The sequence below is a fragment of the Pseudonaja textilis genome, chromosome 3, assembly GCF_049901715.1.
Source record: "Pseudonaja textilis isolate UNSWEBS1 chromosome 3, rPseTex1.2, whole genome shotgun sequence".
NCBI classification, from domain to species: Eukaryota; Metazoa; Chordata; class Lepidosauria; order Squamata; family Elapidae; genus Pseudonaja; species Pseudonaja textilis.
Genome location: NC_141992.1, coordinates 99,009,900 through 99,024,730, shown reverse-complemented (window position 1 = coordinate 99,024,730; position 14,831 = coordinate 99,009,900). Strand labels below are relative to the sequence as shown.

At 36.8% G+C, this 14,831-nt stretch overlaps 1 protein-coding gene across 7 annotated transcripts in view; it reads left to right on the top strand.

Annotated features, from left to right (window-relative positions):
- Positions 1-14,831, top strand: part of RASAL2 (RAS protein activator like 2) — a 242,552-nt gene that overhangs the window by 79,273 nt on the left and 148,448 nt on the right. For 2 of the 7 annotated variants that reach the window (XM_087930463.1, XM_087930461.1), the window contains exon 1: positions 8,781-9,615. The exons of 2 other annotated variants lie outside the window; for them this stretch is intronic. In XM_087930463.1, coding sequence (XP_087786589.1) covers positions 9,057-9,615 — 559 coding nt within the window. In that variant the 5' untranslated portion in view covers positions 8,781-9,056. Of the gene's footprint in view, positions 1-8,777; positions 9,616-14,831 lie in introns of those variants that run through there. 3 more of the 7 variants (XM_087930462.1, XM_087930465.1, XM_087930460.1) reach the window with 3 other exon arrangements.

The window sequence follows — 14,831 nt, the reverse complement described above, 5'->3', positions numbered from 1 at the left end:
AGAAATGGATTTCCTCTTTGCTGCAGACTCTATAAAATCTAATATGTCCTTTTAATCTGGAAGACTGATTAAACAGAGATACTTTCATTATTATTGACAGCCAAATTTACCCTTGCTTATGGAGACTTACTCTCTCATATCTTAACCTAGGTTTATTAGTACAAAATGGTAACACATGTGGGCCATTTTGAGCTGCTGGATAAAAGGCAGGCTTTAAACCTAAAAATAATGTCAAAAACTGCAATTGATAATGGAAGCATCTCCATGTTTGAAAATGTGTTGACATCCTTATTTTTATAGTGATCATTAATCAGAACACAGTACTACTTACTACTCAGCCTTTGGGTTGAGATCAAGTGTAGAGTGAAAATATTTACTGTTTCTAGAACAATTGCATCAATCACTATGATAAATCATTGATTTTAATAATTTATTTTAAAAGAAGCTTATTAGTATTAATGGCAGTGTAATGAATGTCAAAGAATTGCATGCCAAGTTTGATTTATAAAGTGAATTTGGCATTTTTCATGAAGTTTCTTTTTAGCTACTAAGTAGTCTAGATTAAACCACAAAGAATGAGACACCATGAGACATCAGTGAATCATTTTCAGAGTACATAGAAGCCAGATTCTGAGTTCAAAAACGACACAGACAATGCTATTTTTCTTCTTTCTTCTTTGATGGACTTTCCCCCAGTGGTGTTTATGTAATGCATATCTTTCCTAATTGACATCTGCATTTGTTGCCAAACATTTATACATTTATCAAAAGTAGACAAAAATCCCATATCTGGTTTTTCCATTCCCTGTTTTTATTTCAGTAAGCAATATGGCATGGTCCTTTCCAAAAAGTAAAATGATAGACAAAAGATAGCCTTTAGGTTTTAGGCCATATTTTTTTATGTCACTAGGCCTCTTGGGGTCTGAAGAAACTTAGGTAAAATCAGCAATATTGTTTTTTGTTTATTTATTTAAATGATTTATATATCTGCCTATCTTATATCAAACTTTGTCCTGTAACTATAAAAAAAACCCCATCAAATGCTGCTGCATCATAATCATTGTGCTATTAAAACTATCTTTAAAAGGTTTTAGAACTTTCAGTTTGTCAATTGTCAGTTGCTTTGCTGCTACAGAGGAGGCTTGCACTTCTGGACTCACTCCACTTTCTTTTAGTCTTGCCCAGGGGTGGGATGCTACCAGTTGGGCCCAGTTCTATAGAACTTGTAGCTGCGAAGAGCAGCTGACACCGAACCGGTTTGGGTGTTTGGCCCACTCACCTGCCCGGGCTCTAGGCTGTCCTTTATTACCCGCTTTTCCCTCCTCAGCTGCTTTGTGTGGCACATTTACCTCAATTATAGCGAATAGAGTAAAACAAGTTTTAAATTTATACATTCATGAAGACCAAAATGGTTTCCTTCCATTCCGCCAAATTAAAAACAATTTAAGAACCGTTATTGACGTCTTAGAATATTATGAAGCTCATCCAGAGAAACAATTTACACTCATGTTTCTAGATGCGGAGAAAGCATTCAATAACTTACATTGGCACTTTTTAATACAAAAAATCTAAAACATGAATCTGGGCACTAAATTCGAGAATATTATCACAACAATTTACAATACCCAACAAGCCAATATACTAATTAATGGTGAACAAACAGGCCCACTAAGCATTGAAAGGGCGTTATGCCCTCTCTCACCCCTCTTATTTATATTTGCTTTAGAATCATTGTTAACGCGGATAAGACAAAATTCTGAAATCCAAGGAGTTAGGGTCAAAGCAGAGGAATATAAATTACAGGCGTTTGCAGACGATATGGTTTTCTTCCTAGAGGATCCCATGGAAAAAGGACATAATCTAATAAAAGAACTAGAACAATACGGCTCAGTAGCAGGATTAAAGATTAACAGAAATAAGACGAAATTACTGACTAAAAATCTAACAGAGAACCAGAGGAAAGAATTAGAAAAAACCATGGGGATACAGGCAACAAAAAAGGTCAAATATTTAGGCATATGGTTAACACCACATAGTAAATCACTCAAAGAGAATAATTATGATAAACTGTTACAGCAAATTAAGAAAGATCTAGAATCTTGGAATAAGTTGCAGCTTTCTCTACTGGGCAGGATTGCCACAATCAAAATGAAAATTTTTTTGATGATATAAATAAGGTAACTCTTAAATTTATTTGGCAAGGGAAAAAAGCTAGAATCAGTATTAAGGCCTTACAAGATGCAAAAGTAGAGGTGGGCTAGCGCTTCCAAACTGGGAATTATATTATTGGGCAGCCAACTTATTATGGTTAAAAGACTGGGTCAATTTACGGAATAAAAGAACTCTAGCCTTGGAAGGGCACGACCTTCAGAGAGGATGGCACGCATTTCTATGGGATGTGGGGAAAACTAAACAGGCGTACTTTCATAGACATCTTATTAGAGATTCACTATTAACTAATTGGAAAAAATATGTAAAAAACATTATTTAAAAATTCGATTTGGCTTTCAACAATGGAGGCAATGGTTCATCCCAACAATTTGGATATAACAAAAGCGACTAAATATAAAGATTTATTAGACCCTTTAGGGAAATTAAGAACTCGACAGGACTTACAGGAACAGGGATTTAAAATTGATCAGTGGTTATATATACAAATCCATAGTAGATACAAACAAGATATCAAAGAGTTTGGAATCTATAGCAAATTACAACACTTAGATAAAATCTTATTAGGATCAAATAAAAAGAATATCTCTAAATTTTATAAATATTTATTGGAGGTAGAATTAGAGCAAGAGATAGTGAAAGGGAACATGATAATGTGGAGTAGGAATATTGGAAGAAGCATTACATTAACAGAATGGGAAAAGATCTGGAATAGAATCATTAAGATTACGAAATCTGCGGCGTACAAAGAAAATATGTATAAAATGTTATATAGATGGCACTTACCCCCTTCGAGGTTAGCGAAAATGAACCCAAACTCTAGTCCAAAATGTTGGAAATGTAAAAACATAGAGGGAACCTACTTTCATATGTGGTGGACCTGTAAAGAAGCCCAGAAATACTGGCAAAAAATTAGAAAATGGCTGGAGGAGATAACCAAAGAACAAATCGAATACAAACCAGAGTTCTTCCTACTAGGGATCTCTGATAAACATTTTCCTAAAAAGACGAAATATATAATAATTCATATTCTAACTGCGGCCAGATTAGCATTTGCCCAGTGCTGGAAATCATCCTGTTTACCTACAGATCAATTGGTCATTCAGAAAATATGTGACTGCGCAGAAATGGACAATTTAACCATAGCTCTTAAAAATAAAGAGTCTTCAGCATTTGATAATAATTGGAATGCGTGGTATAATTGGTTATATCAGAGATAAACTGTTCAAGGAATAATGGGTAATTTAAGCATAAATAGTAATAAGATGTGTATATTTAAAGTAAGGTAGGAGAATTGGATCTTGCAGACTGTCAAAAAGAATATCTGTTTGGTTTTAACGTATTTTCTTTTTTCTTCCGTCTCTTTGTTTTTTTTTCTCTCTTTTACACTTCTTTTTCTCCTTTTTCGGTCACAAGACCGAGCGTTTTTCTTTTTCTTTTCCTCTCTCTTTCTCTTCTTTCTTTCTTCTTTTTTCTCTCTGTTGCATATGTAATGTTGTTATGTTATTTTTAATTGTAAATTCAATAAAATTTATAAAAAAAAAAAAAAAGCAGGAAACAAGAGGATTTTCAACCCGTGCGCAGCGCTTGTCAGCTGTCCAGGCTGCACAGCTGATTTCTTGCAAATGCTGCACGCACAAACTAGTTCAGAGAACCAGCAAATCACTCCACTGGCTGGTCCCGCGCCTCCCCACCCACTCACTCCTTACCTGACATGCAAGCCATTCAACTTGCCTGGTTTGGTAAGTTGTTATTTTTTTCCTTTTTTCCCCCGACCATTAACTGATCTGCTCTGCCGGGAGATTTAGATTAGCTAGAAAGCAGGAAATCCTTGGATTTCTTGCTTTTTAGCTAATCTAAAAGCAGAGCCAAACCTTCCTTAGGACTGAAGCTTATATTTTCCAGTGCAGACTCAGGTAGCTGATTGGAGATAGATAGATCTCTAAGTGAATCTGTGATTCTGTGAGCAACTTAATCTGCCTGCCTGCTTTTGGGTAAAAGTTGCTCTTTTTAAATAAAAAAATCAATATTTACATATATGGAGTTTTGTGAGTTAATTTTGTGAGTTAGCTTGCAAGCAAATTTTATATGACTAACTCAGGTAGCCGATTGGAGATAGGTAGATCTCTAAGTGAATCTGTGAGCAACTTAATCTGCTTGCCTGCTTTGCCTGCTTTTGGGTAAAAATTGCTCTTTTTTATAAAAAAAATCAATATTTACATCAATATTTATAATATTTACACACAAGCCACACCCACCTAGTCACATGACCACCAAGCCACACCCATAAAGCCACACCCACAGAACGGGTTGTTAAGAAATTTGAACCCCACCCCTGGTCTTGCCCTTGCCTTTATCACCTCTTAATTACAGCATGTCACTGATGCAAATATGAAAAGGACTCTCCCTCTCCAAACAAACTATGATAGTTAACTTTGGGCAGATTAGAGCACCATATTGGAGGAAAAAAATCCATATGTAGTCTGATTTTCTCAAGTCACCTTATATTGAACATGACTGTAAGTCCTCTGTTGTCAGAATAGTTTTCCCCCCATGTTTGTCTTAAAATAATTAACAAACGCCATTCAACCCTGAAGTTCACTCTTTTGACTGTACATTTTATAAATTGCACACACTTGATAGAATTCTAGATGGCACCTTATTTCAGATTGTGTTCTCTTGAATTGCATAGTGTGAATGTTGGGGTGTGGATTGTAAAGATGAGAAGGGAAGATGGTTACTGGTTAGCCTGACTGAGGGGATGCAGAATACAAGTCAAACACGTTCTCAGATGTGGCAGTAGCTGCTTAATGATGTCATTGGAGATTTGGATGGTGGGATGGGGTCTTTGTTTGGGAGGAAAAACAGATCTTTTCGTATTTGCTTCAGTGACATGCTGTAATTGAGAGGTGATAAAGTCAGAAGATTGGGGCAATTGGGAGAGAAAGAGCAAACAAAGTTATTATGGTGATGTGAAGAGCAGAAGGTGCCTTTTTCTACTAAGGATGATATGGAAGTAGATGGGGCAGACTGCTCTACCAAGACAATAATGAGAGGAGATCAGACAGACTGCTCTCAGGGAGGGCAATCTCGGTATTTGAAATACAACATAAATCTAATCCATTTGGTTTCTGAAGTTGCTATTAGTGATCCAGTGTTAAAGGCTCCTTCGCTCATGATCTCAGGTGAACTTGCTTAGGTGCCAATGGAGACGCTTGGAAATAAGGGAGCCAAAGGATAGGCTTGGAAATGTACCCCACTGGGTTTGGTGCTGGGGCCAGGGCAGGCGTGTAGCCATTGATGAATATAACACTCTGAAGGGTACAGTATCCCCGCTCACTCACTCCTTACCTGGCATGCGAGCCATCCAACTTGCCTGGTTCAGTAAGTTGCTATTTTTCCTTTCTTTTTTTCTGACCATCAGCTGTTCTGCTCTGCCAGGAGGTGATTTAGATTAGCTAGAAAGCAGGAAATCCTTGGATTTCTTGTTTTCTAGCTAATCTAAAAGCAGAGCCGAACTTTCCTTAGAACTGAAGCTTTTCAGTGCAGACTGAGGTAGTCGATTGCAGATAGTTAGATCTCTAAATTAATCTAAATCTAAATTAATGATTATGTGAGCAATTCAGTCTGCCTCCTTTGCCTGCTTTGGGGTAAAAGTTGCTCTTTTTTATAAAAAATTCAATATTTACATACATGGTGTGTTGTGAGTTAATTTTGTGAGTTTGATTGCAAGGAAATTTTATGTGACAGACTGAGGTAGCCGATTGCAGATATATAGATCTCTAAATTAATCTGTAATTCTGTGAGCAACTCAATCTGCCTGCCTGCTTTGCCTGTTTTTTTAAATAAAATAATATTTACATAAATATTTATAATATTTACACACAAGCCATGCCCACCCAGTCACATGACCACCAAGCCATGCCCAGTTAGCAAGCCACACCCAACCAGTCACATGACCACCAAGCCATACCCACAAATTAGGCCACACCCACAGAACCAGTTGTTAAGACATTTGAATCCCACACCTGCCTTAATCTCTAATAATGGGCTCTAGTATGTGGTTCAACTGAGACCACAATCACCACTTGCAATAGGGGGTGATTATAGCCTTAGACCACCTTTATCTCTCCCTGATTCAGTTGAATAAGAAACTGGTAAAGGTCATCTGTCAACATGAGCCAACCATACACCTGTGCTCTAGGTTGACTAAGTGATGCTATCAAGGCTCTTTCCCAGTGTTTCAAAATTGTGGGTGCTTGGATGGGTAGAACAGCTCAAATCTGAGAAGATTAAGGCTGTGGGTTTTGAGATCCCTCGTCCCCAGATCTAGAGACACCACCTTCATTTCCATCTTTATCTTTGATGAACAGGGCAGTGTTCCCTCAGGATAGCATTAGTGTGCAATTTATGCTCCCCCCTGAACTTACGATTCCTGTTCGAAGAGACGGTGGCAGCTGTGGCCCAGAGGGCATTTGGACATATATGCCAGTTGTATCCATTTCTGGATTGGGAAGCCGTATTTCATGGTAATTCGTGCCAATTTATGGCTTAGTCATCTTCCAGTTGGATTACTGTAATGCATTCTATATTTGGCTGCCCTTGAGGAGCACTTGAAAAATGCAAGTGATCCAGAGCGTTGTGGCATGGGAAGATTGGAGCCTTTCAAACTATGTCCATGTAACACCTTTGCTTTGCAACCTACACTGGATCCCATTGGGCTTCTCAGGGCAATTTAAGGTGCTAGTTATCACCTATGAAACTGTACAAAGCATAGGGTCAGGTCATGTTACCATTTCTGCTCATCCCACCATAACTGGAAGAATTGGCACGCTCCAAGTTCCATCTACTATGTTTGACAATGTCATCTTGTGCGACTTAGGAGTTACTTTTTTGTTTTGCTTCATTGCTCTGTGGGAACAGCAGCACCTTTTCCGAAAGTCTAGATGGCCCCAACCTTGTTGGTCTTGCATAAGGTGTTAAAGGCCTGGGTGTTCCTAGGGTAGTTAATTAATTTATTTAGTCATTCATTTTTCCACATTTTTATCTTGCCAAAAATTCTGAATGGCTTCTATAGAGAATAAAAGGAAAGTAAAACATCCATAGTGTTCATAGCCTCCATATCAGCTATATAAACAGTAAACCAACACAGCTGCAGGTGGAAACTACAAAAAATAAAGAACTGAAAATGAAGGTGGTGTATTAAAATCAGGAGATGATAGTCTGGAACATCCCTTTCTTTAAAAGCTTCCAAAACATCATTAAAAAGGTGGGTAGCCTGATCCCAACCAAGAAGTTGGGGTTTCACAGCATTAGAAATGCGGTCCCTTCTTGCTTTAGCCCCTCAGACCTGAAAATGTGGGGTGGGTGAAGTTTATCTTGATTTGACTATGAGATTAAGCAAGCTCTATTGATTCATTAGTTATTGTTTTAGCAATTCAAAATGGAATCACTTTTTTTAAAACCCTGGCTATTCATTATATTACTGTTTTTCTGGATGCTGATTTTAAGTTGTCTTTTGATCCTCTGTATGCCTCATAGAATTACCTTGGTACCTATATACCTTATCTAAAGATAAATAAATAAATGCTATGATTTTTCTTCACACTTTTTTAATGTGAGTTTTTTTGTAAAAAAGTAGGAAAAAGTGCATTTTTGCTTGATGAAAAGTTTTCTGAGGTCTCAATTCTGGCTTTGTGAAGCATCACTAGGCAGCTGATAAAAGGAGTAGCTGAAGAATATGTGGTGAAATGATCTGTTTTTATTAGTTTTCCAAACTAGATAATTGTTTCAAATAATGAAAACATTGATTATGTCTGCCAAGGACCTTAAAATGTTCCCACTGTAAATCCCATATTTTCTAGGCTTAGTGACCATACTATTATAACTTGAACTGAAACTTGGCTTGAGTCTCTTAGAAAATAAGTTTTCTTTAGCAAATTTAATATAGTCAGCTGTTCCCTAAATTCTGGAGGTGGCAATTTTTCTTTTACTTAACTAGATAGGATATTACTTTCCAGTCTACTGACTCTAATTAGATTTATGAAAACAAAAATCCTGCTCACTTTAAAAATATGCACATTTTTATGTTTCATTGGCCACAAGACTTTTGCCTCCAAATGGTCTGCTTCTTTGCTTTGGTCAGTAATTGACTAAACACCACCTACCTCCCCTCTCATTTCTCCTTCTATATGCATATTTTCCTTTGCAGCATTATTCCTTTCAGCTGCCGTTTCCTTTTCTTTGCTGCAGTGCATTTATAAGCGTCTTTGGAAGAATGACTATATTAGGTTCTTGTGGATCTGACTCCTGATCTGGATTTGCAAAACTTTTATGGTGAACATAAAATATATACTGAATTATTCAGGAATTGAAACATTTCCAACCAGTCAATTCTTCATCCTGATGCAACCTATTTTCTTATCAAGATCTTTGTGGCAATTCTGCTTGATGTTACTATGTGAAAACTAAAGGTATTTTTTATCTTCTATTTTTATACTGTAGTTAGAAATGGAAAGCAGAACTGTAATTGGTTTGTCACTTCTTTGTTGAATTTTACTATTTCCACCCCACCGCCCCTTTTGGTCACTTCCTGAAAGTATGTTTAAGACGTGAACCCAGGAACTGAAAAGTCACTTGCAAGCTGTTTCAGCTTAAAATAATTATTTTTGGATTGACACTAATTCTGTGCTTTGTCACCGGCATCTATGTAATTGAAGATACTGAAAATTGAGATTTGAGTCTGAACTAGTTTTCATCAGTAGCAAGTCTTCAAGGACATCTACAACTGCATAGCAGAAGTTGCTCAGGTGGGAATCTCAAGGAGCATCAAATATGTTTATTAAATAAATGTGTAAGTTGAGGTTCCTGAAGTTATTGATAAAAAAATGAGTGTTTTTAAAAAATACCCTAGTCCTGCGCTTTTTCAGAGATCTGTTTCAGAGCAGGATGGCAACACTACAGAAATAGGATGTAGCTTGAAGGACTATCACTGGTATCACCAAGTGAAGAATAAAAAGTTATATGAAGATGCAGGTTTGGATTTAGCAAAGCTTCTTGGAACTTATCGATGGCAGACGACTCCTCGATTTCACTGGAAGATGACTAAGAGAACAGATGCATCAAAAGCTAATGAACACCCTTTGAGACTGCCAACATTAATTGCTGATGGTTGTCAAGAAGATCCTGAAGAAAAGGTTGCTATGCCAGCAACCAGGACATTTCGTGTTCCCTTCTTCAGGTCTGTCTCTGAACCTGCACCACACTGGAGAGACAGAAATCCAAAACCTCTTCTGCAACCAGAAGGTGGTGAGCAGGACAGTTACTTTATTCGTGGTTTCTTCTCCACAATCTCTGGCAGCCTTTCTAAGGTTTTGAGCTGGAGAGAAGAACGGGATTTAGCAGTGACAGATGAAATGGAGGACAAACATATGGATTTGGCTGAAGGTATAATTGTTTTTTTTCCCCTAGTTTTGTTTCTGAGCCAGACTACTTCTTTCTTAGCAATTATGATTTGAAGTGTTTTCTTTGGAAAAATTAAGTTGTCTTTTCTCTATTGCATTTAATTTTTTGTTTTGATTACCTGAGGACATGAATTGTTTAAACATTTGACAGCCTTCAAAGCTGTTAGTTTCTGAGTAATTGTTATTCATTAGAATAACAGTTATTAAATAAGTGAAATTATATTTCTTAATTGTCAATCATGTTAGGTAAGCTAAAATTGAAATTAGTCAATTTAAGATTCTTTTTAATGGGAAGTAATCATTTTAATGAATAGACAAAATATTGCATTATATTATGTTAGAGATATTAATATTTCTCAAACTACAACTATTAGTCTTCAGGTCCAATTAACATTCTATTTTTCTTGCTTTGATGATGCACAGAAAAGACTAAACTCATTAGCTCAAAGTCAGTCAAATTCCTGTCACAGGATGTCTACCTGCCTGCATAAAAAGGTGCTTATAGTATGGCAGGTTAGAGTGAGTTTTCCTACATTTTCCTAGAATGACTTTCCTACTTTTAACTTTCTCAGTTTCAAATTCTTTCTATGCATTCCTCTTACTGTTTTTACACAAAGGCAGGAAATGACATCACTGTGCTCATTTACAAGGAAATTATGCTAAGTAAATAATGTGTAGAAAAATAAAGTCTCTTTAAATTGTACCCCAGTCAGTGAACTGATTCTTCTTACCATCTGATTACCTGTAGCTTTGTCACCTGTCAAGTAATTGATGAATACTAAAAAGCCAAGGAAAAGAAGATTTAAAGTTTTTGATGGGTGGAGATTTGATTACTTAGTATCTTACTATCACATTCTAGGTTTCTGGTAAATTCCCATTGAGAAAATTATTATCACAAAAAGAAAGATTTCCTTTTCAATTTTATTACCTGTACAGATTCTCAATATCCAATCTAATTTGATAGATGTTACTGATTCAGCTGCAGTATAACATATGTACATTTTTTAACCTTTCCCTTAAAAAAACTTGTATAATTTTTTCTGATTATTGCAGTAAATGTCTGTAAACATCTGGAAATCATTGAGCCTATGGCTGGTTTGGCTGGTTTGATCTTCTACAATCAAGACCTCTTATTACAAGCGAGCTATGCTGACGTGGGCATTTAAAACCTCTTAATCACAGTCTAGTGCGCTTTTGTATTGGGGAACTCTGCAATTTCTTGACACAATAACTTGGTTATTGTTTTGACACAAAACAATAACCATCAAAACTAGAAACTTAAGATGAATTTCAAAATCTGTATGAAAATGTGGCAAAAGAGAAGATCTCTCATTGTAAATATTGTTGGAAATAATTTTCTGAAGAGAGCAGTGATGGAAAAATGGTATATTTAGTTATAATAATTGGACTACAATGTGGACTACAACAGTACAAAGTTAATATTTGTCAATTAAATGGGAGGGGTGCAGGATGGAAAATAGAACATAAGTGAGGGGTTTTCTTTACTCTTTTTTCTCTTTATTTTATTGAAAGATGTTCTGGAAACCTGATGAATAATATAATTTGAATCCCTTTAAATGTTATTCAAAATAATAGAGGGGAGAAAGATGCAATGGTTGATGTACCAGGTTAGAAACTGTACAGGAAGCCATGAGTTCTGGTTCCACATTATGTATGAAGGCTGCAAGGTGACCTTGGATCACCAGTCACTCTCCTTCAGCCCTAGAAAGAAAGCAATGGGGAACCACTTCAGTGCATTTCCCACTGCTGGCTCCATTATTTGTGATAGTTGATCCCAAAAGGCTTGGGACCTTTCAGGCTGTTGTTGAAACTATTCCTGCTGTTCTTTCTTGGCTCCTTTGAGAAGGTCAGTGATTGCTGGAAAAGTTTCAATATGCAGGTATTTTACTGGGGCTTTTTCATGCTGTGCTGTGACTGCCAGATAATGTAAACTCCATTTCAGCTGAATTCAGCTTCAAGGAAGAAAAGAGCATTTATTAGTATTTGAAAATGGGAAGCACAATTAGGCATCATTAAAGCAAACATTGCATGGAGAGCCAAATCCTCAAAATAACCAGTCCACTTCCTTATATTGAACAATTTTGGGAAAAAAACCAGGACAGGACTGATAAATGTCCTTCAACATCACTGAGACAGTTTTTATTGACACAATACTCAACATCTAATTGTTTGGGCTTAAAATCCATCCAACTCTCTTGGTCTGCTCAGCTAAGCACCTTTTCAACAGGTGTGTGTGTGTTTGTATGCATGTGTGTGTGTGTATGTGAAAGAGAGAGATAAACACTTCCTGTCTGGAAACTTAATGCTAATCAGTTTGGTGATATAATTACTGCATTTTAAAAAATAAATGTGAAAACTGTTAAAATACAATTAAAACTGATTTTAACAGTTTACAGTCACTTAGAGATGAGGTGTGGTCATGTATGAGCCATGCTGAGAATGACTAAGGATGATATCCTTTTAACATTATTTACAATTGAGCCCTTATAGTTTCTAGCCAGTTTAAGATGCTTTATCCAATTGTTTCCCAAATCCATTTTAAGTTGAAATAATGATTTGCTTAGTGAGAATTCAGGTGTGTGGTGTGCTAGTATTAATAATAGCCTAAAGCACCTACTGCTCTTATAGAAAAGAATAGAAATGAAATAACTGGCAATTGTTGAAACTTAAAATACTTTGAAGTACATTGAGAAATCACATAATCAACCCATCTCTTTGCTAGAGTTATATTTCTGTTTGGGAGGAAAAAGTAACTCATGGTTTTTTTAAAATTTATTTATTTTGTCAAGCGATAACAGGTATAACAGGTATAAGTATAAACATAGTTATGAATACATAAAATGGATACATATAAGAAAAATAAAATAAAAAATGAAAGAAACAACAGGACAGGGATAGTAGGCAAATTGGTGCACTTATGCACACCCCCTACAGACCTCTTAGGAAAGGGGTGAGGTCAATAGTAGACAGTCTAAAGTTAAAGTTTTTGGGGTTTGGGGAAAAAACCCACAGAGTCAGGTAGAGTATTCCAGACATTGACCACTCTGTTGCTGAAGTCGTATTTCCTGCAATCAAATTTGGTGCGGTTTACCTTGAGTTTGTATCTATTGTTTGCTCTTATATTGTTATGGTTGAATTTGAAGTATTCATTGACAGGTAGGACATTGCAGTGTATGATTTTATATACTATACTTAGATCGGACCGAAGGCAGCGTAGTTCTAGGTTTTCTAGGTCTAGAATTTCAAGTCTGGTGGCATAAGGTGTTGTGCAACGAGTAGAGGAATGGAGAATTCTTCTTGTGAAATATTTTTGGACTTTCTCAACTGTATTACCAGAGAAAAAGTTACATAGGATTAGGTTAATAACTCTTAATGCCTTTTTGTAGTTACAGTGGGTTCTAGCAGTTAGATCATTAGAGATGAGTACTCCAAGGTCCTTGACAGAGTTTGGATCATGTTGTTCTTTTCAGCTTAGGATAGGGTTTTAAGCATCTTCTAATCAAAATGGAATGCTGGCCAAATTGGTCTGATCTTTGATTTTTTAAAAATGTTTTGGTTTTGGAGGCTCTATTTCTCTATAAAGTAATTATGTTCTTATTTGTTTTATTTATGCAATTTTTCACCTGAATGAATACTTTATACAAAAAGATACAAGCTCTATAGGGACATCTATTAACCTGAAGCTGTTTAGTAATGAGCGCATTCTGTGTTGATGAAAACATTAACTGGATGAATCCATTGTAGGTTCTCATTAAAACCAAGATTAGTATGGAAGATTCTCATTTATCTGTGTAAAGCAGATTGTCTGGACCTGGATTGTTTCAATCATGGGTGGCTCTGAAGCTCCATTTCTGATGTAATTTTCAGGATTTAATTCTCTTTGACCACATTAAAAAGGGGAAGAAGAAAAAGCTTGTGTGTTTGTTTTTTTGTAAATGCGATAGTATGGGCTATACTAGATTATTGATCAACAGATTTAGCCTCAATTCAGAATTGTTTTGTGATCATGACACCCTTGGTTATTCCATATTGGATGTTAGAATTCACCTCCTTTCTTTTGGGTCAGTTCCAGTCTGTGGTAATTGGGGAAGAACGATCTCAGCCCCTACTGAGTGGGGTGCCAGATGGGTTAGTGCTCTGTCCACTCCTTTTCAACCTTTACATGAGGCTGCTGGGTAACTCAACTGTCACCCTGGGGCAAAGTATCATCAGTGTGCCCATCATACCCATTTATACATCTGTGCCCCTGGCAAATTAAGTGATGCTATGGAAGTCTTATCCTGCTATCTGAAGGCTATGGGAGCTTGGATATGGACAGTAGACTTCAACTGAATCACGACAAGATTGGGTTGCTCTGGATTTGAGTCCTAACAGTTCTAGGAGTATGCCAATCAGTGGTGCTGTATGGGGTTGCACTGGCCCAAATAGAAGCGCAGTTCCTGCTCAAAAAGCAGGTAGCAATCATAGCTAAGGGACCCTTTGTATAACTTCATTTTGAGCACCAGTTATGCCTGTTTCCAGTTGTGGGGGCTCTACTCGTGGTCATTCGTGCCCTAGTCACCCCCCTGTTTAAATATTGTAATGCGTTCTACATGGAGATGCTTTTTAAAATTCAGAAACTTGAACTGTAAAATGCAGTGGTGTGGATAGTTATGTGTCTTTTCTAGTAGAAACACATTGGTTACCAGTTTGCTTTCCAGGTCCAATTCAACGTGCTGATTTTGACCTGCTTCTTCCTGATTACATCTGCCATTCCCACCAGCCGAGAAGGCATGTTATGGGGTCCTACCAACTAGAGAGCTATATTTGGCAGGGTCTAGGTGTAAGGCCTTCTCTATTGTGGCACTTGCCTTATGAAAATATTGTCTCTTCTGAAGTGGGACTGGCTTCATCACTTTTGACCTTCCAAAAGTCCCTCAAAATCCAGTTGTGTCATCAGACTTTGGGATGACTCCATGGTTTATCCAGTAGAGCTGACAGTAGTGACAAATACTATAGGTAGTTCTCAATTTATATATCTCATTGAACCCAGAATTACATCCATAAGTCATTGTGATTGTAAATCAAGCCATGTGACCGGAAGTAATATTTTGACCTCTTTTGTAATGGTCATTAAGTGAACCTGTCCATTTGAATGGGCAAAAAAAAACTAGAATTGCAATCTCTTGACCGCGGAAC